General features: G+C 38.6%; 3 protein-coding genes across 3 annotated transcripts; all 3 read left to right on the plus strand.

Annotated features, from left to right (window-relative positions):
* Positions 1 to 563: 563 nt before the first annotated feature.
* On the plus strand, positions 564 to 5244 carry acadsb (acyl-CoA dehydrogenase short/branched chain). The gene is made up of 11 exons (XM_085360865.1): positions 564 to 630; positions 959 to 1124; positions 1213 to 1313; positions 1412 to 1618; positions 2429 to 2599; positions 2912 to 3037; positions 3125 to 3217; positions 3296 to 3385; positions 3489 to 3626; positions 3921 to 4020; positions 4543 to 5244. Exons 1-11 carry the CDS (start codon positions 598 to 600, stop codon positions 4617 to 4619), a joined length of 1302 nt encoding a protein of 433 aa, XP_085216991.1. The 5' UTR covers positions 564 to 597; the 3' UTR covers positions 4620 to 5244.
* Positions 5245 to 7528: 2284 nt separating this feature from the next.
* Positions 7529 to 8681, plus strand: hmx3b (H6 family homeobox 3b). The gene is made up of 2 exons (XM_085360866.1): positions 7529 to 7808; positions 8089 to 8681. Exons 1-2 carry the CDS (start codon positions 7529 to 7531, stop codon positions 8679 to 8681), a joined length of 873 nt encoding a protein of 290 aa, XP_085216992.1.
* Positions 8682 to 10461: 1780 nt separating this feature from the next.
* On the plus strand, positions 10462 to 14479 carry bub3 (BUB3 mitotic checkpoint protein). The gene is made up of 7 exons (XM_085360868.1): positions 10462 to 10587; positions 12453 to 12647; positions 12738 to 12807; positions 12910 to 13061; positions 13572 to 13730; positions 13841 to 14018; positions 14259 to 14479. The coding sequence occupies exons 2-7, from the start codon at positions 12453 to 12455 to the stop codon at positions 14477 to 14479; spliced, it is 975 nt and encodes a 324-aa protein (XP_085216994.1). The 5' UTR covers positions 10462 to 10587.
* Positions 14480 to 24726: the final 10247 nt, after the last annotated feature.

Below are 24726 nucleotides of genomic sequence, written 5' to 3' on the forward strand. Positions count from 1 at the left end.
TTCTCTATTATCGGAAAAACATAGCCTATGTTTATTTTCGTATGGGGCTGTCGTTCTCTTTCTCCCTCTCACTCTATCTATAATATATAACTGGTTGTCATTAATATATATTTATATATATATATTTATTATATTTTTTAATATGTATAAATCTGACTGCGTGAACCACACGGATCACACACAGAGATCTGAATACGCGCACATGGGTTTCAGTACGCACAAACAGATGGAAACACACGCACATTCTCACAAGTCTTCAACAATGGCCCTATATTTTTGCACAGGACACATATATGACACTGACATAAGTTTGTATATTTCGTTTGATTTCTTAATTTAATAAGTACATACAAAAAGTTAAAAATTCACAACATTAACAGGACAGACAGTGAAGCACTTGCCATTTATGTTTTTTTTCTCCACTCCTGCTCATAACGATAATCCCACAAGGACATGTTAATGATTAATGTATTGCCATTAAAGTCTCCTACATAGTGTAACTTCTCGTGTCTGACTCTTACAGGAGGTCACTGAAGGCAGAAATAGAAATGAGCCCTCTGGTGGACGTACGCTGCTGAACGTTTCATAACAAACATCATGGCTATCCCGTTGGTCAGGATTTTCTCAAAGGTTATACAGAATATTTAGGTCATTATTATTTGCATTTGAAGAGTTTCTGCGCTCATTTGAATATCTTTTCTACGGTATAACCCTTTTTTATCATTGAATTTTGTAACCTCTCTGGCTCTTGCCTACGTGACGTTTTTAGCTAACTGATGCTAATATTTGCTAAAGCTCAAACCTAAGTAGTTTCATCCCAAAATAGTTTCAACACTCAATCCTCAAACAGTGGTCAACCGTGCCCGAGATTACTGCGTAATGCTCAGTCACACTGTGTGTTCATTACTAATTATTTTCTAAGCGATGTTACATATTTCTACTGCTGTTTGTTTTTCAGTCTTTCAAACAACTCTCTCGTCCATGGGGGGCATGCCAGGCAGGATGGAGGAGCACTTCCTCCAGATCTGTCCCAGATGTGGCTTCACACCATCCCGCCGAGGTGGTCTCCTCTTTCCCTCCACTTCAGACATACACAGAGGAGGAAGGCATGATGAGGGAAGCAGGTAAGCAGGACCTCTTGTTTCATGTTGTAGTGCACAGCTGGAGACAGGGTTTCTTAAAACGCTAAATATCTGCATTGCTGCTTGACAGTGAAAAAATATGCACAGGAGCGCATCTTCCCACTTGTGTCACAAATGGATGAGAATTCGCAGATGGATAAGGAAGTGATCAAATCCCTCTTTGAACAAGGTGTACGTAACTAATTTAATCGCGAATTAACGTATATGTCATTAAAAGTACGCCAGTGTGTCATTTTTTTCCCTTCTAGTGACTCATTTGATTTTTGCAGCTCATGGGCATTGAGATCGACCCCGAATATGGCGGGACTGGCTCCTCGTTTTTCTCCTCTATTCTGGTCATCGAGGAGCTGGCGAAGGTGGATCCCTCTGTGGCTGTACTATGTGACATCCAGAACACTCTGATCAACACGCTGTTTGTCAAACTCGGTACCCCAGCTCAGAAAGAGAAGTACCTCAATCGACTGTCAACAGACATGGTAAGCAGCTTGATAATCTGGAAGAAATAAAAACAGTGTACATCAATTCAATGTTAATGTTGTCAAGTGCAACTGATTAATGTTTTCTGATCATGCTTTCAATTCTGTTTAGTTTTATTTATTTATTTAGTGCTCACAGCAGCAGTTGAGTAAAGGAGTGGACATGGTCAGCAACAAGACTATTTAATTGAAGTGTTTAAATGATGCTTAATTGCTACTAAGGGGCCTAAAGGGTAATATGAAAATATCTCAGACAGTGATTTTACATTTTAATATTGCCAAGTTTATGTGAGCCCTTATAAATTGTGGTCTCAGTTTTCTGTTCTTAGTTTATACAAGAGAAACCTGGTGTGGTCTTCTGCTGCTCCAGCTCATCTGCTTCAAGAGCACTGAAAGATGCTCTTCTCCAGGACTTGGCCATAACCAATAGTGATTAATTGCCTTTTATCATGAAATAAGCATGGCCTTCCACTGAATAAGACACCTTCGATATGCATTTATGTGTCCCTTTACTGTCACGAATTCTGGCTTTTGAGCTTGTACACTGTTGGTCTTTCTCCTCATTAGTCCAAAGATTTGCTATTTGATTCCAAAAGTCATCAAAAAAAAGGAAACATTCTTTGTTTTATCATTCATCATGTGATTTGTGTTCTTTGTACTGGTTTAATCTGCTGTTAAGTCAAAGAGCTTTATTTATATATATACATATATATATGCCGTTCTTTTTTGGAAACCGTATGTGTAATTTCTCTATATTTGTTCCTTGTTTATTTGTATTTTATATTAGTATTTTTGTATTATTTATACCAGATTGGAAGCTTCTGTCTCTCTGAAGCAGAGTCGGGAAGCGATGCTTTTGCTCTGAAGACGCGTGCTGAAAAGCACAAGGACTATTATGTAATCAATGGATCCAAGATGTGGATCAGTAATGCAGAGCATGCTGGTGTTTTCCTGGTAATGGCCAATGTGGATCTCTCTGCTGTGAGTAACTGCTGATGTTTCTATTCTCAGAGTGTGCAGTATTTCTTTTTGAGCCTAGATTTTTAAGGCCCCTCTCAACAGTCGCTTCTGAGCTTATAAGCTAATAACAATATATTGATTGCGTTTTTTTCTTTATCTTGGAAATTACCAAGACATGCTGGATTTTTTTTTATCAAATTCATTTAACAAAAACATCAAGTGAAACTATACTTTATAATACCCACCCTCTATAGGTTCTATTGATGCTTTGTGGTGATTAAATGCGTTCCCCTGTGACAGAAAGGTAAATATAAAGTCATCTTTGTTTGGCAGGGATACAGAGGCATCACCTGCTTCATCGTGGACCGGGACACCGAGGGGCTAGAAATTGGCAAGAAGGAGAACAAGCTTGGACTGCGGGCCTCCTCCACCTGCCCGCTCAACTTTGACAATGTCAAGGTGCGACCATACATCATGTACGTTACCAGAGAAATGCCTGGCAAGTGCGTTAGATAGATTTTTTTTAAACTCTGCTCTCTGTTCTAGGTGCCAGAGAAGAACATTTTAGGAGAGATCGGTCATGGCTATAAGTATGCCATCGGGATGTTGAATGAGGGTAGGATTGGAATAGCAGCACAGGTAAATTAAAACACAAAATCTGCTCTGTTAAAATGTCAAATTCAGCAGGGCGGTGTTCTAACTCTGTGTGTGTTTCAGATGCTTGGATTGGCACAGGGTTGCTTTGATCACACTGTTCCTTACACCAGACAGAGGGTGCAGTTTGGAAAACGTATCTTTGACTTCCAGGTCACGATCCATATTTGGACTTTGGATTTTTTACAACACCTTGTGGTGATAAGGCTTGGTTCAATAAATTCTGATGCTGCTTTTGGTGCTCCTTATATTCCAGGGGATGCAGCACCAAATTGCCCATGTAGCAACACAGATTGAAGCCGCTCGGCTGTTGACGTACAACGCTGCTCGTCTGAAAGAAGCCGGAAGAACTTTCATTAAAGAGGCCTGCATGGCTAAATACTTCAGCGCAGAGGTGAGCTTACTGTTTTTGTGGTAGTACACTGTAGGACAGAATAAGGATATTTTTGGACCTGTTTAGGTATGTTGCCATAACGTTATTTGTGTCATGATTTCATACAACCAATGGTAGAAGAAGTAAAAGTTGTTGCTGAGACTCTCCTGAAGCCATGGCAGTTTTTAGGTTCTGTTACATCCTATCATTTCTGTGATATCTCTGCTGCTGTCTCAGCTAGTAATTATTTTTACAAGTTCAACTCAAAAAGTCTTTTTATTTTCTCTGTCTCTTTTTATAATTTACTTTCTTCAGGTTGCCACCCTTACCACATCAAAGTGCATCGAGTGGATGGGAGGAGTAGGCTTCACTAAAGACTACCCTATTGAAAAATACTACAGAGACTGTAAAATTGGTGAGCCTAACTCGACAAACGTGCTTGGACTCTGGATCACTCTGCAAATATTGGCTTGTGTTTGTATGCTGTTAGTGAGATTGCTGCTTAAATAAGGTGTACTTAGTGTAACTGTGGCTGGAGTCCTACTGTGAAAAGAACGAAACTTGTGAGTGCTACAGGAGGGTCAGGTGTAGATGTTCGTGATTGGAGCAGAGTGGGGCGGAGAGAGAAGGCCCGATAGCAGTGGCTGTAATCGGACTCTGCTGGAATTCTCCAGTCTGACCCCTCAGAGTGCCATTATACCAGCACACAGCCAAGGAAGCTGCCATTTCAAAATGTTACTTTTCCTTTCATCACTGCCACTTTGGCTCCCGAGCTCTCTGGCTGGAGCACCGGCAGACCTAGCTCCACGCTAAGCCTCCTTGTCTCCTGCTAGTGAAAGCGGCGGATGCATGTAGTGTGCAGAGGAGTTTGACAAAATGGACTTTGTTGTGTATGGCAGGAATCTGTGCTAATGCTTTGTTTTCTCTCTTTGTGCAGGTACCATTTATGAGGGCACGACGAATATCCAGCTGTCCACTATGGCCAAGTTCATTGATAAGGAGTACAATGTTTGAAACTCTATGAGCAAAGCCTAAACGATTGTACTCTGCGATGTTACACTCCGCATTTTTCCCCCCAGTGATTATAATGGGATTGATCCAGACCATACTACTATAGATTAGTTCTCGTGCAGCAGCTCATAGTTACTGGTGTTTTGGTTACGTTTCTTCAGGTTTAGAGATAAAGCTGCTCTGGTTTAATGATGTTTATTTTGCTTTTTGTATTCAGTGAGCTTTCCATCGATTCAAATACAATGAGTAACAAACTGTATATCATTTTAAGACCTTTACAACCTTCACCCCACATTTGTTCTAGGACTATTATTAATGTAATAGTAACATAAATGATCCATACATTTGCAATGTGGGAGTTAGTTGTTGAAAGCTGATGATTAGGATTATGTTTTGGTGCCTTCGGAAGATTTGCGATTACTGAGATCAGTGATGTAAAGGTGTGTGTTCTCTCTGTATGATTCTACATCCTTTTAGGAAGTCATCTGTAAAGAATGATCTGTCAGTACTATTAAATGTGAAGTATGCTGTAGTGCAGTGTATGGTTGTTTGTATTTGCTGAGGAGTCCAGGTTAATACCAAGTTCTCTCACTAGATGGCAGCATTTTCCCGAGTGACAGCCGCTCACAGAAGCGGCAGTCAATTATCATGTCTTTTAACAGCTTGTCACCTCTAATGATATTTTATATCAATTTAATTATGCCGGTGCTTCAGATGAAAAGAGCTCGCCTTGCATAATTGACTCATTGATAATTTTGTGGGTGTGACTGATTAAATTTGCACAGGCTACATGTGCTGTGCAAAATAAGGTCTATTGTTTGAACAGCTTTTAAACTTTTAGCCAAGACTTCTTACAAATAATTATGTGGTGATATTTTTTATTACTTTTAAATAATGGAGAGGGGAAAATTAAAACAGACACGGATACTATTTGATGATTTTCATTAGTCACACCGTTTCCTAATACAGAAACTTAATGTTTTTGTAGCAGATAATTTTATATTAAAATTTGCTTTTGCTTCTTATTTCATGTATTTGTATAATACATTTGAAGAGTGAAAGGGACTGAAATGTATTTGCCCTCATAAAAAATTTAGGATTATGTGTGTGTTTCTAAACGATCAGTATAATTCTTGACACCACCACTGTATCTGTAACAAAAGCTTTGAATTTAAATATGAATTGAGTGTTATTTACTGCTGGGACTTTGCTGATAGAAGTTAGAATCAAACGTGCTAGGCTGCAGTGTAATTGCATACAAACACCTGTTCTTTAAACCTAAATTTCTGTCTTTTTTTAATCACATAAAGATAGAACAGAAAATCAAGCCTGCATTTACATCACTGATTGAGTGTACTTTGTTTGCCCCTCTGATCCACTCTGACTCGTGGACCCTCCCCCCCTCTCTTTAATGAACATAATCTGATGAAAACACAGCTATTTGCTTTTCACTTTGCATCGGCAAAATGCTGCTCAGCTAGCCTCTTTCTCCGCCCCCATCTTTAACACAGCTATGAGACCTCTAATTATGCAAGGATTCAAGTAGCTTTTCACAAAACACAGTGTTGTCCTCTAGAGCTGGAGAGCGCTCCACGAGCTAAAAGGACAGGCTGCATATTTGCAGGTTGAGCAAATTCAATTTGTTTGATTAGTTCTCTGCATTTGCTTCAACTTTGGTTTAAATGGTGCATCTTAAATGTTTTTAGTGTCTCTTTTTTTCTTTGCGTATGCCTATACCAAATAGACACGCAAAATGTTGATATCTCTTCCGTTTTTGGAGATATATGCTCTTAGTCTAAATAGAGATCAGAAAAGCAGTGTACTTATAAATTCATTTTCTTTCCTGGTCTTTCTTTCGTTCATCATACGCACAAATAAAATGTGACCAAACAGCTCTTATACATGTCTCTTCAGGTACACAATTGAAATTTGCTTAATTCAAGTACTAGCACTGTTGTATGTGTGACAGAAACAGGCCTATTGTCATCCTCGCGCATTAGATCACCTGCTGCCCCTGTGGGTTTGTCTGCTTTGGTACTAAGCTGATGTGAAAAGACTTTATCACGATGGTTAAACATTCAATTTGATGTCTGCCTGTAGCGCTTCCTGGCTAATAAAATTACACCGAAGTCAATGCGCTCCGGTGCAGGTGAAACGAACAGCTTTCCTGCCGAACACACGCGCGACAGGACGCAACAGAATAGTGGCACGCCGAAATCGTGCGTCATAGTGTTCAGCGTCCGCGTTTAATGACAAAAATCATTAAATGACTAAATATTTAACAATTTTCTGAATCTTTTTGTGCGTTAAGAATAATACTTCGCCATTTTGTTATTGTATATCGTAGCTTACATTCGTGCGTAAATCCTATGCGTAATTTGTTTAATAAGGCTAAGTTGCTTGATTTCGCTGGACCATTTAATCAATGGACCATTTATTCAATTTACTGACAGGTAATTGTGGCTCGCGCACACCCCTCATAACCCTGATACATTTTCCTCTTTTATCTAATTGGTTGACAAGTGGGTGCGTACTGCTGAGCCCGAAGCCAAAACTCTCGCGCGGCCTTTTTCTTTGGAGTCCATTCTTGTCAGACCCCCACGCGGTTTCATCTCAAATCCCATTTGCTATTGTACCTGTCCAATAGCAGCGACCGAGCACGCTTTAACTCGGATGGCATTTTTATTTCATCACCACGGTCGGGAGCAAGTCTGACTCAGTGATCTCTGCGCTCTCACGCTGATCATTCTCGTGGGGGGGAAGCTGGGCACAGCTTTACGCGACTTTCTGAGTTTTCCCTCCATCTTATGCGAACTATTTTAGCTCGGACTTTAACGCCAGAGAATCCTTTAGATCTGTTTAATATCTTTTTTCAGCTTTTGATGGTGATCCCTGTCGGACAGTAAACGGTGATGGCAGACTCTGATACTCAAGAGGCTCGCCAACCTGCAAAAGACTCGCCGTTCTCCATAAAGAACCTGCTGAATATTGAAGACAAACCCACGAAGCCAAAAAGCATCCTCAGCTCGCACAAGGGGGTTTTGGAAGGCAGTTTCTTTTCTCGGCTCGGTGATTTGTCTGTTCCTCGATTTGAGCTGCCAGCACAGAGAATTGGACTATCCGCGCAATATCTGGAAAGAGCATCTACCTGGTGGTACCCCTACACGCTTGGAGCACATTTTAGGACTGGAGGTAAATTATTGTTTTGCTTTAGACGAGGGACGTATAGTGTTTTAATATTAATTCACGTTCTTCTATCGGGAAAAGCTGTGGTGTATTCATCATCGTGAATGGATACGTAAATCTTAATAAAAACGTTTTAAATACTTTAAACTCTAAATTAAACTTAATGTATCCCAACAATAAACCAATTACATAAAGGGGAAAATAGAATAGAGGTAGGATAGCTTTCACTGCAGAATTGTTTGTCGTTGAAGAATAGGTTTTAACAAAATAAAATGTTTTTCTCCAGGGTCTGAGAAGGTCAGCTTAAGAGAAGCATCACAGGCACCGGACAGGCGCTCTCCGGATCTCCAGAAAAGTGATCAAGATGCCAAAGATGAAAGCGCCGACGATGACATCGCCCTGGATGAAAGTGACTCGGAGGAGCCAAAGAAAGAAACAGACCAGGAGGACGACTGGAGGAGAAAAAACGACGAGCTGGACTCCGAGAAGAAGCCCTGTCGGAAGAAGAAGACGCGCACCGTGTTTTCCAGAAGTCAGGTCTTTCAGCTGGAGTCCACTTTCGACATTAAGCGCTACCTGAGCAGCTCAGAGAGGGCAGGCCTAGCCGCGTCTCTGCACTTAACCGAGACACAGGTGAAAATCTGGTTCCAGAACCGGAGGAATAAGTGGAAAAGGCAGTTGGCCGCCGAGCTGGAGGCGGCCAACCTGAGCCATGCGGCGGCACAGAGGATTGTGCGGGTTCCCATACTCTACCACGAGAATGGAGCCCCAGAAACGAGCGGGGGCCCTGCTACAAACTCACCGGGCGGCCAGGCACTCCTGGCTTTCCCCCACCACATGTACTATTCTCACCCAGTCCCACTGCTGAGACCCGTTTAACATTTGTGTCATAAAGCATTGTACATTTGTTTTTAAATGAGAGTGATTAACTGAAAAAAAATTGTTTTGTATATTTTGTAGATTGAACGGACACAGTTATTATTATTATTATTATTATTATTATTATTATTATTATTATTATTTGTAATCATGCTTTCTTCTACTAAAGTGTCCTTGAGCAAGACAGGGTCCCTTTTACAGCTCCCACGCGTGTGGGGAACAAAAGTAATGGATTTTCTGGTTATTTTCTTTTTTCTTTTTAATTATTATGATCCATTTTGGGTGCATATATTTGAACGTATTAAGTTGAACAGGGTTGGCTGTCTATATGTAATTTACAGAGATTTGTGTCAGTGTTTGAATGTGGAATTAAATATTTTAATATTTTTCAATATTGTGCAATACTGTTGGCTTTAAATTAGGCTGCCAGCCTTTGTCTCCCATAGGCCTATAGCTCACTTGGTAATAGTCAGGACAATCATGTCATTCTTAAAAGACCCCCCCCCCCCCCCCCACCCCCACCCCACCACCAAAAAAACAACTGCAGATGATACAGGCATTTGTCTTTTTGACGCAGTGGTTGGCGTAATTTTAAAGCCATGAAAAAGCCAAAAAAGCCTCTGTTTTTTGTGTATGGTTTTCTTCTGATGTTGTTATTGAAATTCTGTATATTATATGGTCTCGCACTCAGTAAAAATTAATTCAAGCAAGAAATGTTTCCTTTTATATAGCCTTGGTGTGTGCAACACGAATGTTTATTCAAGTCATGTCGTTCTTGGTTTCAAACATTTGTGAGGGGTATGTTCTTAAGGGTTCTTAAGCTTCCTCTAATGCTGATCCGTGTTTTATTTTCGAGCCTATCGAAAATAAAACACGGATCAGCATTAGAGTGGCAACAATATTTATACCGATCACTTAGAAAAATAAACAACTGCATAGGAACGTTGGATGAACCAAATGTTGGGTTTCTGTGAAGCATTTAGGCCTCAGCGTCAGCTCTTTTCATCATATAATTTTTGCTTTATATAATTAAGAAAAAGTATTGCGGAAAACATGTCCTATAATTAGAAGAAGAAGAAAACTGTCACATATCCACACAAATTAGAATGTACTAGCCTAAATTACAAAATGAATCAGAAAGATTGAGAGCCGGCCTTCTTAATTTTTCATAAAGTCATCACGTTACTATATGCTTTATTTTATTATTCTTTTTTATTATTTTCCTTATTGAATAGCGCTTGAGAGCAGCTTAAACTAAAATATACCATTACATGTGCCTCAATATGGTTGATTTATGGTGGTTAATTTATGTGGTAAACTCCTAGTCAAACTTCAAAAAGCAAAAGCAAAAAGCCAAAAACAAAAAAATGGACAACAAAAAAAGGCGCATTGTAAAGGTGCCTGTTTCAAAATGTGCTCACTTTTCTCTCAGCTTTTCTGCTACATGTTTATTTAACATATGAGCTATACAACTTCATGATTTTAGAGTAAAACCACAGATAAATGCTTGCATAGATAGATAGATAGATAGATAGATAGATAGATAGATAGATAGATAGATAGATAGATAGATAGATAGATAGATAGATATCAGGCCTATTCATCTTAGATAGGCTCTAGGAAGAAATACGGCGTAAGACAGAAAAGGGACCCATGTCACGTGTTCTGTATTGCGACAACGGAAATAACCATAGAAATCAGCTCAGCCAATGAAATCGCAGGCGCGAACTTGAACATTTCTTTCAACCAATCAGCGCCTTGTGGACCGTCGGTAGCGAGCTATCCTCACGCAGCCACATTGTGTTCTCGTATATTCATATATTTTTATAGTTAACTAAAAAGGTATAATAATCGCTCTTGGCAAATAAACCAACTGATCACGTCCGAACGACATCTGACTGAAGCGGTAAGTGAAGTGAAACTACTAACATTTGTGCTCGTTGCTTTTGCCCTTTCGAGCTAGCATTAGCTAACACCAGTGGCAAGAGTAGTAGTGGGCTTGGTGTAATTCCTGGATTTAACTGAACAATGAGTCCAGTCAGTGTGGAACAAAAAGTAATGCGGTTATAAAGTCACAAGTAGCGCAGTCATTCAACTGACAGAAAGGCATATAAACATGTATTTTAGTTTATATGGTTGCTAGCTACTATTTGGGGCGGGTATTCTGTCGGTGGGCTGCATTGAAAACAAGCAACAAAGCCTTTAACCAACTGCTGTTAGGCTGTGTTTGCGACCAGGGAATTTATGTAGCTTTATAATGTGTATGAAAACGCATGTTTGGTTTTCACTGAAGCCACTAATAACTTCTAAGTAATAGTAACCCTTTATAAGGGAGTCACTGAAAGACGTGGAAATTCAAAATTTCAAATCTGAAGTGTCATTGGAGCACGTTGTGTTGCAAATCACAATCAGTATAATGACTTCTCCCCATCTTAGGTAAACATGTTTCCAAAAAGTGTGTCTATAAAATAAAGTACTGGAAAACTTAGAGATTTTAGGGAAACATTTTTATCTTGAATAATACTGGCATTTGTCACAACGATAACAGCAGTCCTGTTCTGTCACAGGCCTTATGATACTTGAAGCTTCTGTAAGGTGACATAATTTCCAATAAGACATTGTAACTAAATATTTATCATTTTCAGCAACAATTTAAGTTTTTTCGCTGCATGTGTATCCACCTGGATCTAGGGTTTATATACGGCATGGTACTTAAAAAAAAAGTTCCAACTACACAAATGCAAAATAAAAGAGAGAACATAAATATCCAGCCATCTTTGAAGGTGCGCATTAACAGTGAAGCCTAAAATGAATCTAAAACGGTGATGCAGAAATTGTAAATGTATAACAAGGAGTAAAAAATGGTATAACTAGTGGTGGTACCACTTATTTTCTCTTACATGTAATTCAGTCCAAAATAAATTAATCGCATATATTGAAATACTAAGTCAATTTTAGCAGTAACAAGACTCACGGTAAAAAATACATGGATGTATGCTTATAAAATGAACTAAATATAGCATCTGTGGTTCTATTTATAGCCTGAAAATGTCAAGTGGAATACATTTGTCACTGAATCACTTTATGTTATTACACAAACTTGTGGCAAGGTTCAATATACAATTGACATCTGCTGTCCTACGTTTATAATAGTTTTTTATTTTGTTTGTTTTTCATAACACAAGTATGGCTTGCTAGATACATCCGGTGTATGTCTAAAATGGACTTGACATCCCTTGTACCAGTTTCAGGTGAACAGGTCATATGATCAAATATGTTGCTACAGTTTTTATGCCACACACGTCTCAAATTTCTAGAAATCCTAAACAAACAACACCTATGTCAACTTCTATCACAACTATACAACTGGAACTATATATATATATGACCTGATCTTTGCTGACTCACTGGGAGGAATCCATGGCTCTACAATTTCAATATGAAGCATTGGGGTGCTAATTTTGGCTATTAAGTTACCAAATATAGCTCCTTGCCCAATAAAGTGTTAAAAATTTCTGTACAGACATTTTTTTCCAAATGAATGAGGAAATGAATAAAATATGTGTTTTGACAGTGTCATAGATGTTCATAGTGGAGCAGTATTTAAAACTGGGCAGTTAGATCGAAATTAACAGCCCAGTTTATAATGTTTGACCTCTGTTGTGTCCTGTTGTGATTCCAGTCTAAATGTCAGTTAGGTTGCATTAAAACACCTTGCAGGGTTGATTACTATTAAAGTTGAAATCGCCTGCTCATTTTTCTCTGCTGCAGATGACAGGCTCAAACGAGTACAAGCTCAATCAGGGACCAGAGGATGGCATCTCTGCTGTCAAGTTCAGTCCCAGCACAGCCCAGTTTCTCCTGGTTTCCTCTTGGGACTGCACTGTCCGTCTCTATGACGTGGGAGGCAACACCATGCAAATGAAGTACCAGCACACGGCTCCAGTTCTGGATTGTGCATTTTATGTAGGTCACATATTTTCTGCTTAGGTTTCTTCTTGTTATGTTATAGCCTTGAAGTCTGGTGTGCTCAAATGATAAACCTTTAACTTTCAGGATCCAACACATTCTTGGAGTGGAGGTTTAGATGCACAGTTAAAAATGCATGATTTGAACACAGACCAAGGTATGTTACTAATCTGGTAGGTGGATTAAAAACTTCCAGTAGTAAAACATATTTGTTGGAATGCTTTCATCTATATTCTGCTGGTTTCTTCTCTTTAAACAGACACAATTGTTGGAACACATGATGCTGCCATTCGTTGTGTAGAGTACTGCCCAGAAGTTAATGTCATGGTAACAGGTAGCTGGGATAGATCAGTTCGACTGTGGGACCCACGAACGCCCTGCAACGCTGGCACCTTTACTCAGCCAGACAAGGTAAAGCAGTAGAGCCACCACTGAGCTTAACCATATTGTTTATAAGATTGTTATATACATGTTTTCAGATCTAAATCACTAGAATTGCTATTAAAGTTTAAAAAAGAAAACATGACATTTTTGGAGATTCATCCTTTTTCAAAGCAACAAAGTATTTTGGATTCTCAGGAGGGCATTACAGGTTTAGCAGTTGTTATTGAGAATGAGTTGATAAGACTATTAATGAAAACAGGAAAATTTTTTGATGGATTTTATTTACATTTTATTTTGGCTTTACTCCTAATACTGGTACACAGTGATGTAGCTATTAATATATTTTCTAGAAAGCTCCCTACATTAGACATTGTAATTGTATTCATTTACTTTCCCATAATGGTTAACAAAGAAAAAGATGTTAAGTTTAATATGTTTGCATGTGGTTAAGTAATGTTGTATGCATATACATTTCATATGATTTTTGGCACTGCTAGTGATGTCGCCATCTTGTCTCATAACTTGTCTTTGTCAAAGGTGTATACCCTCTCTGTGGCTGGAGATAGGCTGATTGTTGGCACAGCAGGACGACGAGTACTGGTGTGGGATTTGAGAAACATGGGATATGTGCAGCAAAGAAGAGAGTCCAGTCTGAAGTATCAGACGCGCTGCATTAGAGCCTTCCCCAACAAACAGGTAGACTATAAAATATGAAGACTGTTAAAACCTGGCTGATAATTTGTTCTTAATAGAACCTGATAATATAGAGTCAAATTTTAACCTCATATTTTCTGTCTTGGCTCCAGGGGTATGTCTTGAGTTCAATTGAGGGACGTGTAGCTGTAGAGTACCTGGACCCAAGCCAGGAAGTTCAGAAGAAGAAATACGCTTTCAAGTGCCACAGGCTGAAGGAAGAAGGAATCGAGCATGTTTATCCTGTCAATGCCATCTCATTTCACAGTGTTCATAACACCTTTGCCACAGGTAAGATTGGCTAGTTAGTACTTGACAAAAGCAGGTATTTGTTTATTCTTAGATCTGTCTTAGCTTATATATGTATATACAAAAAGAGTCAGCTACAGAAAATATCTTAGATTTTTCTCTGACCTTCACCTCTTAACTGCCAAGGTTGCATCCAGAACTCTTGTTAATATAGATCCATATCTCAGCAATAACAAGGCCGAAAACTTTTTGAGGTTGACCTTGAACCTCTCCTTTTACCAGGTGGCTCAGATGGCTTTGTGAACATCTGGGATCCATTCAACAAGAAGCGTTTGTGTCAGTTCCATCGGTATCCAACCAGTATTGCATCACTGGCCTTTAATAATGATGGCACCATGCTTGCAATCGCCGCTTCCTACATGTTTGAGAAAGGAGACATCAGCCACCCAGAGGATGCCATCTTTATCCGCCAGGTCACAGATGCCGAGACAAAGCCCAAGTGAGTCTTCCTCTTGTCTGCTGTGCAAAGTACTGCTCAGAATGGCAGTTTCATACCGCTGAATCTCTGAGCAGTGCTGTTTACAATGTGCAGGTCGAGCTGCAGCATATGCTGATCTTTATCTCTGTCCATCCACTTTTCAATATCCGATAGTGAAAGATAGATGAGAACTTGAAGTCCTCCTTTCACTTTGTACATCTGTGGCTGTTATAAATATCTACTCAGTGACCAAATAAACATAAACCTTCTATATAGCATGAGGCAGTCCATTAAAGTGGGCCTGTTATAAATACTACCCCTGTTTTGTCAAAGTCAAAAGAATTGAGGTGTTCTTTTGACTTGTTTTTCAATCCAGACCTAAAGTATTTTAAAAGGAATTCTTAATATTTCCCTCTATATCTAATTTGAAATAAATCATAGATTTTATTAGAGTTCATTTTCAGCTTTATTTGAGTAAGCTGAATAGGTACTGGCAGGTAAACATCCATAATAGTCTATAAACATCACAACATACTTTTCAAATACCAGATTGTCTCTTTCACCGTCAGCCATACTGGTTGCAGAGCTCAACAGTTTCTTGTCATGTGTTTGGTAACCACGACCTGGCATTTTGAGGCTTATCTTTGTGGTGTATATCATAGCCATGACTATACTGGGACTCTGGCCAAAAATCCAAATCTCTTTAAGGTTATCTTTTCCTTCACCTCAGGATGCCTTAAATGTGCTTTTTTTTTTCATTGGAGCTTTTAGATGTAGAAAGACTGATTGTAATCTCAATAAGCAGATGTTAAAAGTAATTTTAAAGTACCGACTTAATTAAAAGGTGAGTGGCTTTTGTCGAGAACTTCGAAAAGAAGCAATGATACAAAACTGTAGTTACCAAATGGGATATGACTTGTCTCCATGTATCAATTCAGTGATTGCTCAAGTTAATTGAATCTCTTCTTGTGTTTTTTGGTTTACAGGTCAACCTAAGTGCACAGAGGAAGACTTCCCTCTGCCTTTGAAGCCTTTATCACATTGGATTTATCTGCTGGCATCCAGTGTACCATTACTATATCGTTTCCTGTCATTTCTTTCCATTCCCAAACCGCATTTGTAATTTAAGTAACAGTTGTTACATTTTCTGCTCGTTTCTGGTCTGTGTTAAATATTTCATTCTTTTATGTATTTGTCTTGTTCTTTCTCGACTAAAATCATTTTTGTATATACTGTACCTTTTTGACTTTTCTTTCCCCTTGGTCTTTTTGGTATTTTGACATTTTAACAAGGCACAGTTGCAGCTGTTCGTGGATCAGTCTTTCAGTGCTCACAGTTTGATACTTGGAATTTAATAAATGTTCAAATATGACCATCATGAAGTTAATTTATACTTTGTCACATACTACCTGCATGAACAACAGCTGGAGAAATGCTAGGAATGTGTCAAGGCAATAAGGATTGTTCTCTTGATGATGTGTTGAGGGAAAGTGATGATCCACTCATCTTGCTGTGGGCTCCACTTGCCCCCAGACAGTGACCTCTGCTGATAGACATCAGAGGTCTTTGGCCTAAACAAGATCCAGGTTTATTACTGGGGAAAATTGGGAGAAAAAAACAACTAAACTTGATGACCCAGCCTATTTAATCATCCTTTTTTTCATCATCCATTTTTAAGTGTGTGTGTATATACATCTCTCTCCCTCTCTGTCTCTCTCTCTCTCCCCAGATATAGATATATCCCTTAGTAGTGGATTTATGGTAACTTCCAACCTATAAACAATGAGCTAATTCTGCTGTTTTAGCAGATGACAGCAGTGATGTTTCAGAGGGCTAAAACTTTTTAAAAGTGTATTATTATCACTGAATTTATCTATAGACTGTGCCAGTTGTTACACTGATGACAGAATTAGATGCAACACAGGCTTTTGTAATGCAGTATTTGGTAATATACGACTGGCACAGTGCAGCTCTGGAAAAATATAAGCGATGTCTTTTTCCCGCAGATTTTCAATGGCATCTAATGCAGTTTCTGAAACCTTTCAGCCTAAGCATGAGAGAAGATATAGATGTCAGTTATTCTATTTAAGAGATCCTATTTTTTTCCCAAATGGTTTTATCTGCTTCTGCAGTATCCTGGAAATGATTAGTCCACTTTGGTGAAATGATGTAACTAATTCCTGTGATTGTCGATAATGAGTCTGTCTTTGACGTTAGATTAGGACTGCAGCTTAATATGAAATGGCATTCATGGAAATAGAGGGAGAATGGGCAGGGGTTTGTTATTATGGGTGTAGTGAATTACCTTGTTTCCTGCCATTTTTGGCTTCTACTAAATTGCGAAATTTAGTGTGTTCATTAAACCCATATTGGATAGGTGTTACACAGGAAAAAGTAATTTAGCAGTCTATTTGAAAGGTGCATTAAGGCAGTTAGTATTTTTCCAACCCTTTTATTAAAAGATGTATTAAGCTCTATAATTTAACAAATTGTTGCAGATAGCTGGATTATCTATCAGCATGTTCTTCCAAATGTCTTTTTTTTTTTTTAATTTCCTCTAGCAAATGTTCAGATAACCACATCTGTGGTTGTGTGGCTGGGCTCTGATTTCCAACCACTGAAGTGTTGCAGACACTTTGGCTCTACATGAAACCGTTACATGACAATTAAAATGGGTGATTGTCCTCCAACAGCCTGTCAGGTGCATTTAACCCAACCACAAAGGGCTCTTATGTTCACTCAAGAGGGCGCAGATGACCTTCAGCAGACACCTTATCTCTCAAGACTGGTTTCTAATATTATATCAAGCTGATGATAGCCCTGCGTCGTTCGTGAGCTGGGGAAAAATGGGGAAATCACATGATGCATCAGGAAAATATTGACCACATTCTGGTTTGTCTTACGTTTCATTGTTACTTACTGTAGACCACAAAGACACAAAGTGACACCATGCTATAATGCAGTTTCTTCAAGCTTTTAATTGTGAAATCACAATTTTAAATGATAAAAATTAAACTATGGTAATTTTTAATGAGCATAAATTATATTTCATGCTGGAAGAAAACTGATTACAAGATTTCATAACCATATCAGCACACCTACTATGGTTCAGTGTTCGAGGTTTTACTGACACCCTAACAAAGCCTCCTTTAATACTTTACAGTGCTATGAAAAATGTTTGCCCTCTTCCTGGGCAAACATTTTTTCAGTTATTTTTGCATATTTGTTACACAAATTATCAAACAAATTTTAAAATTACAATAGAGTGATAGTCTGGAGCTGCTTTGATCCTGAAGGAGAATGTCTGGTCATCAGTTTGTGCCCTAAAGCGCAAGCACACCTGGGTTTATGCAGCAGGACAAAGATCCAAAACACACCGGTAAACTCACCTCTGCTCAAAAAACCAAAATGAAGGTTTTGGAGTGGCCTAGTCAAAGTCTAGCCCTAAAACTGAGATGCTTTGGCGTGACCTTAAACAGAAGGTTCACGCTCGAAAACCCTTCAATGGGCTGAATCAAAAAAAAATTGTCAGTAGGTCAGAATTCTTCCACAGTGATGTGAAAGGCTCATTGTCAGTTATCACAAATGCTTGATTGCAGTTTTTGCTGCCAAGAGAGGCACAAGCAGTTATTAGTTTTATGGGGCAATTACTTTTTGGCATGGGTGAGGTAGCTTTGGATAGGTCTTTCCCCTTAATAAATGAAACCATCATTTCAAAATAGCATTTTGCATTCACTCTAGTTATCTTTGTCTAATATTACAATTTATTTGATGATCTCAAACATGTGAAAAACATGCAAAAAAAAAATATGGATGGGGAAAGTACTTTTTCATAGCACTATGCCACCAGTGAGGTTAAAAAGTATTTTATTTTGTAATTTTTCTAAAATATCATTCATACATTTAATTTAATAAAGAAATATAATCCAATTTTATAATTTTAAAGACCTTATTTTTATAAGGTCTCTAAATATTTTTAAATGATTTAAATAAAGATTTGGACTGCACTGTATTTAACCTAATCTCCAGCGCAAAGCTTATGAGCCAAAATGGAATGTCAAACCAAATATCTGTGACCCCCCCTTGTCATGCCCAGAGATTTTTAATTTACTATAGTCCAGCTCCCAGAGGAGTGCCCCTGTCCCCTGTCAGCCCTGTAAAAGAGATGGATAGCTGTGAGTGTGACACCTAGCAGTGGGTTACATGGCCTTAAGCTTTATCGCCTAATTACGCTCTAATGTAACTACAATGCTCTTGAGAAGATGTTGTCTCGCCCACCAAAGTTCCTTTAAAAGCCTCCCTGGGGCAGGGGCAGATAGGAGCGAGGCAGGCCACAGCCATGCCCGAGTGAAAGGGTTGGGTTTCGTTCCCCCGAAGTTTGGATGAAGTGGACACAGCATGCTAAATCTGGGGAGGACAAGACCATGATCTTTACTTTGGAGACTGTAGAAACTGAAAGAAATTATACCAGTGTAACAAACTTGTATAAAAACTCAATTGATGCTGTTTTAAATTACTGAGCCACTAATGTGTTAATCACACTACCACATCTTATTAGGTTTTACATTTAGACTAACTTCACTATAAAGGGCATCGCATAATAAATGTATTTCTGTGTTTTACACAAACAGCGTAAACAAACTTAAGCATTAATATGTGGAACGTTCGGCTACCAGGTTATCAGTTACACTTGTGTGTATCTTCCATCAATGTAAACTGTCCAAGGCCTCATAAATGGACCATTTGACCACTTATTCTTTAGAAGAGTGGTTAGCAGATGCAGATGGCACATTCAGTGGCAGAAAGTAGCTGTGACTTTTTCATAAAGTAATAAAATGCAGATTTTTTTATAGTTACCTTTGTCAAATATGAACATTTATTTGAAGATTTAAAACATTTAAGTGTGAGAAATATGGAAAAAACTAAGAAATCATGAAAGGGACAAATACTTTATCAAATGTCAAATATAAATCTGGTTTGTCCGGCATCTGGTTTTGAGCAAACACATTTACGTTTGGTGCTAATTAGCAAACGTTAGCATGCAATCAATGTAAATTGGGATACTGTTGTGCATAATAGCATTCCTGGTAATGTTTTATCACTAGCATGGTTTTGTATTTTGTCTGGCGTGTTTTTAGCAATCTATGCCTAAATGAAAGTTCAATCTAAATAATTAAGGTTGGTGATTCAGTGGCAATGCTTTATTGCTCCTGATCATAAAGAACACCTTTTCCATGTACAGGGTGTCATATGTTACCATGACTGGGTTGTTACCCTCCAGGGCGTGAAACCACAAGCACTTAGACATAACTGATCTGTCCTGTAGAGAGACACCCAAGTTCTCTGTCTCACACAACAGACTCCAGAACCTTTTGCATTGTACAGATGATTTGCGGTCAGTTCTGGAGTGACAAGCAGTCTTACTTTAAATACAGGGAGGGCACATCCCCGGGGAACCTTTGAAAAACAGTAAGTAGGTATCCCCATTTAAACTGAAATCAGATTGCAGGTCTTTTCAGGCAAACCTCTTTGTGCACTCTCCATACCTATGAACTCTCTGTGCTGTTTAATGGGTTCATGGCCACAGGGCAGGGGTTACAGTTTGTCCTTCCTGCAATTAGCATTCACGGTTAGCTTAGCAGAACTAATGCACCAAATCTTTGAGGCTCAAGTTTCCTCTGTGCCTCTGGGTGAGTGTGGCCAAGATTTAACTTACTCCTTGTATCCATTTCAACCTGCTTTATTAGAGGTTATTGGCAAAATCCCTTGCAGAATACAATTTCAAGACAGCCATTATCAGACAATTAAGTGTTAGTGTCAAATAGAAGAAGGCACAGCTAAACTTGGGCTTACCATGCAATCATACAGCATAGCTTAAGGTTAAATACTTGCATTTATATGAACACTCAGGTCACAATGGGTGAAAGGAAAAGCCACAGTAGCCAGTGGCCTTCATTTTCAGTTCAAATCAATATAGTCCATTTCCTTTTCACTATCAATCTATATTTGCTTCTTATTTATTTGTCTAAATCCTGCATTATAAGAAAATGAAAACCCTTAGGACTATTATTGCTTTTTGTGTTTGTATATGCCCTGTGACATTTGGGTCAAGACACTGATCACAGGAACATGTATACCAATGCTATTGTCATTGTGGGCCATGAGGATCTCATGGGTCTAGAGTAACATAACTACTTAAATGAAGCTGCTTGGAGCTGTTTTCTGGTATTAGCTTTCTTTGTATTCAGTAATATTGACTAGTTTATATTTTGTATTTATTTATTTATTGTCCACAGGTCCTTTATACAAGGACCTGTGGACGTTTATGTAGGTTGACCATAGTATTGTTTAAAAACTACAAGTTATACTACGATATTTGGCAGTACTGATGCTAAATAATATGCACTCAAATGCCACTTTGTTAGTTACACCTGTTCAATTGTTCAACTGCTCATTATGTCAAAAATCTAATCAGCCAATCCCATGGCAATGACTCAGTGCATTAGGCATGTGAACATGGCCAAACAACCTGCTGAAGTTGAAAACAAGCATCATTAGGGAAAAACTATGATTTAAGAAACTTTGAACATGGCATGGTTGTTGGTGCCAGATGGCCTGGTCTGAGTATTTCAGAAACAGTTGATCTACTGAGATCTTTCCCCTAAACCATCTCCAGGGAATGCCTTGTTGATGCCATAGGTTAGAGGTATGAAGTATGAAGAAGTATGCAGAAGAGCATCTCTGAACCCAAAGCATGTTATACCTTGAAGCAGCAACCAAATGGAAACCGAGGCTAAAATACACACGGGTTCACCAAATTGGACAACATAACATTAGAAAAAAGTTCTGGTCGAATCATCTCAGAGTTATTTCTTAAACATGAAGAGAGAGCACCGGGATGTGGTGGAACGAAAGATTCGCATCACAGATGTGCAGCCAACAAACCTGCAGCAACTGTTGATGTGATCATACTGCAACATCCCAGATCCCAAGCAGTTCAGTGACAAAAACTGAAGGGAATTTGAACTGTTACTACATCTTTGTTTAAACACAACGACCTATTTTAAACATGTTCTTTGTCCAAAGTTAGCGTCGGTAATTGTTATAGAGAAATACATTTGATTGCCCCTCTGTTTAAGCTCCAACCTGTTACCTAAGCAAGGGGGGAAAAATCTATGTTATTGAATATAAAATACATTTGTCATTTTCTAAGTGCATTTTGTCTGAGTGATTAGTGATTGCGGTGCATTATGCTGCCTAATCAATGAGACAAAAAAGGAGATGCTTTCATAAACAGCTTTTGATTATTGGACATGATAAACTTTTCTGAATTCGGTGAAGTGAAACAGTATGTTGTCCCATCGACTCAAATACAGATTAAGCAAACTAATGTGAACACAGAGATCAATTCATTCATCCAATAATGTTTCTGTGTGTAGAACAGCAATGCACTGAGAAGTCTGGCTCTAATTCATCATTGTCCACACATTATATTATTATTGATGGCTCTTGCCGTGGGCAAGTGCATTTGTTTTTCAGATTTGTGACAGGCGGCAGAATGCTGGATGAAGGTTTATTCTGCAGCCGGGCCAGAAACATCGCACGCGTCTCTCTTATTTCTGTATTGATCGTCATGCCTCCCCATAATCTGGCACCTGACACATTTCACAACATTATGTGGAAGGGGTCAGAGGACAGTGCTAATGAAACTGCATGATGGATGCTGTTATCCGCAGCATTAACCCAGCATTTACTCACACATAACTGTGACTCTGAAGAGCCTGCTGGAATTGTCATAAATAATAAAGAGCTGAGGTGGTCCAGAGGTATGATTGCGACAAAATAAATAAATAAAATAAAGCATATTCAGCATAATAAAGCATATCAGTGTCGAAGTGGTTTACTTGTTTAGGTTACAGTTTTTCAGCAACGTTTAAATGTCCGTGTTTTAATGAAGTAGACTGACTTCCAAGACTAAAATCTCTTTTGTACCCAAATGTTTAAGATAAAAGAGCACAGTGAGCAGATTTGTGTGGAAGTCTTAGGAAGCAGAAAAAAACTTGGAAAAATCACATCGTGTGCGAGCACTGTGAGTGAAATCATAAGAGATCTGTAATACCGGGCGTGAAGTGAGCTGTATGACTGCGAACTCTCTGCTCTGCTCCTCTCCACCACATCCATCCTGCCAGGCTAATGTATCCCTCTCAATAGCCGGGGATAAGGGGAGAAAAGACTGCTTGTGTGAAGCACAAAAAGCCCCACCGTGGCCGCATTCGCAACAGTAATTGGCAAGGAAGCTTTATTTTATTCACTCCTGTATGTCTTTTGTTGTCCTGTAGGTTCGTTCAAGTGTGGTGCTTTTGAAAGTTGTTTCAAAACTGGCTAATTTCTGCAGCCTCCTGTCTCTTCCTGCCTGCGTTATTTATTTATTCATAAATACACAACTGTTTGATTATTTCCTCTTTTCTTTTCTTTTTTTTTTCCGGACACTGAAATGTGTTAAAAACTAAACATTAAATTGAACATTTAATAGAATTTCGATGACACTTAATTTCGAACATCCGCAAGAGGCGGGAAAATGTTTAATCTCTTACGAGTCCTGCTGCTTTCACACTCTGAAAGCTTTATTGCTGTTCAGCAAAGTAGTGGTGACAGAATAGGGGTTGGTGGGCATTAGAGGGGCGGCTCGTCTCCTTTTATCATCACATTGTAGTAGTTGTATAAAAGCCTGTAAAATGTAGCTTGCAGTTGTATTTTCACCAAAATTACACTTTATGCTGCAGTAAAATGCATTCAAAGATTTTTCGCTGTGTTACACCAGTACATTATTCTCTTAAGCACTCTTAACCCTCTCATACATTAGTTTTATAAAAATACAGATGCCAAGAAAGTTCTCAGGGGGAATATCTACTATTTGCTTTTGCTGATATTTTTCAGGATTATTCCCAGCTCATGATTTTTTGATTTCCTCATGGATACTGTGCTATACGTGAGTATTTTAAGCATTTACTATTCACACATGCAATAAAATTACATCACAACACTTTAAAGTATAGCAGTGGTTTGCTTGTAAGCCTTTTTCAACCCTCTTGTCACCCACATCTCTGAGCTGTCAGTTCAATCAATGATTCATAACTGATTTACCTCTTTCGATTGTTTCTTTTTTAGTTTTGGGAAGCAGAATTTTGTTCCTTATTCATTTTTCTACATCTTCACAAATCCTGGCCCCATTATTTCTTTAGTATAAAGATTGAAATATGTTTACTGGAGATTAAAATGTGTATCCATTGATTTTTAGCTGCGTGAGTTTATGGATGGATGTAAGCTTTTTGGTCTGTAAGATCCATGACCAAAAAAATCTGGAATAACTGTTGGTACGAAAGTACCAACAGTGCGTTTTTCCTTCCCACTTTCACTTTTAAGTACTTCATCATAGAGCGCTGTCTAATGGTTTCTAATTTTGGAGGGTCTTTCAATGTGCGACTGTTGTCACAACTTGGTGCTACACAAATAAAATTTAATTGAACTAAACTGGTACAAGGTTTTACTTATCTACTATGATATCTTAGTACTAGCACACAGTACTCTGTAATGTTTGTCCATTTCACACATTGGTAATGCTTTTGCAATAATTCGATTAATATTTGTAGGGTTTCTGATCAGTTTTGTTTTTGTGAAATTTCTCAAAATATATGGATTTATTCCCCCACCCCACCCATTGTCATAACACCTTTCCATGAACAGATTGAATTAGCTTTTACACTAATTACACTGAATTTAGCCAAATCCCATGTGGTTGATAACTCAAAAATGGACACATGCAAAATTTAAGTAAGAAAAACAGCATTTTCAAATTTGGGTGACCTGACCTGTTCTGGTGATTGTGTAAGATTTTGCCAGTTTTTTTGAGTTCAGGATACATTAAAGTGTCAAAACCGGGACCAAAATTGCCGCTGTAATTACAGGCAGATAAGAGATGCAGAGTAAAGTCGAGAATTGTTAACTGCTGAATACAAATTCACTGGCAATTTCAGGCATTTTGATGTTCAGAGTGTTTATGTTAGGGCACAACCAGAGCCAGGAGTTATTCCTACCCATTTCCCCACTTACAGTAAACCACAGGGTTATCACGTAGGGTTAGGCTCTGAGTACAACACAATTTCATCTCTAGGGCCCTCTATAGATGAAACAGGCTTGCATCTCAGAAAATATTACAGTTAAAAAGAGTGCATTGACCTGGGTCTGATCAGAACCTTTGAGCTAGTCGAGCTG

This window comes from Diplotaxodon limnothrissa, linkage group LG8 (assembly GCF_057381915.1).
Source record: "Diplotaxodon limnothrissa isolate DT_005_m linkage group LG8, D_limnothrissa_male_GT1.1, whole genome shotgun sequence".
NCBI classification, from domain to species: domain Eukaryota; kingdom Metazoa; phylum Chordata; class Actinopteri; order Cichliformes; family Cichlidae; genus Diplotaxodon; species Diplotaxodon limnothrissa.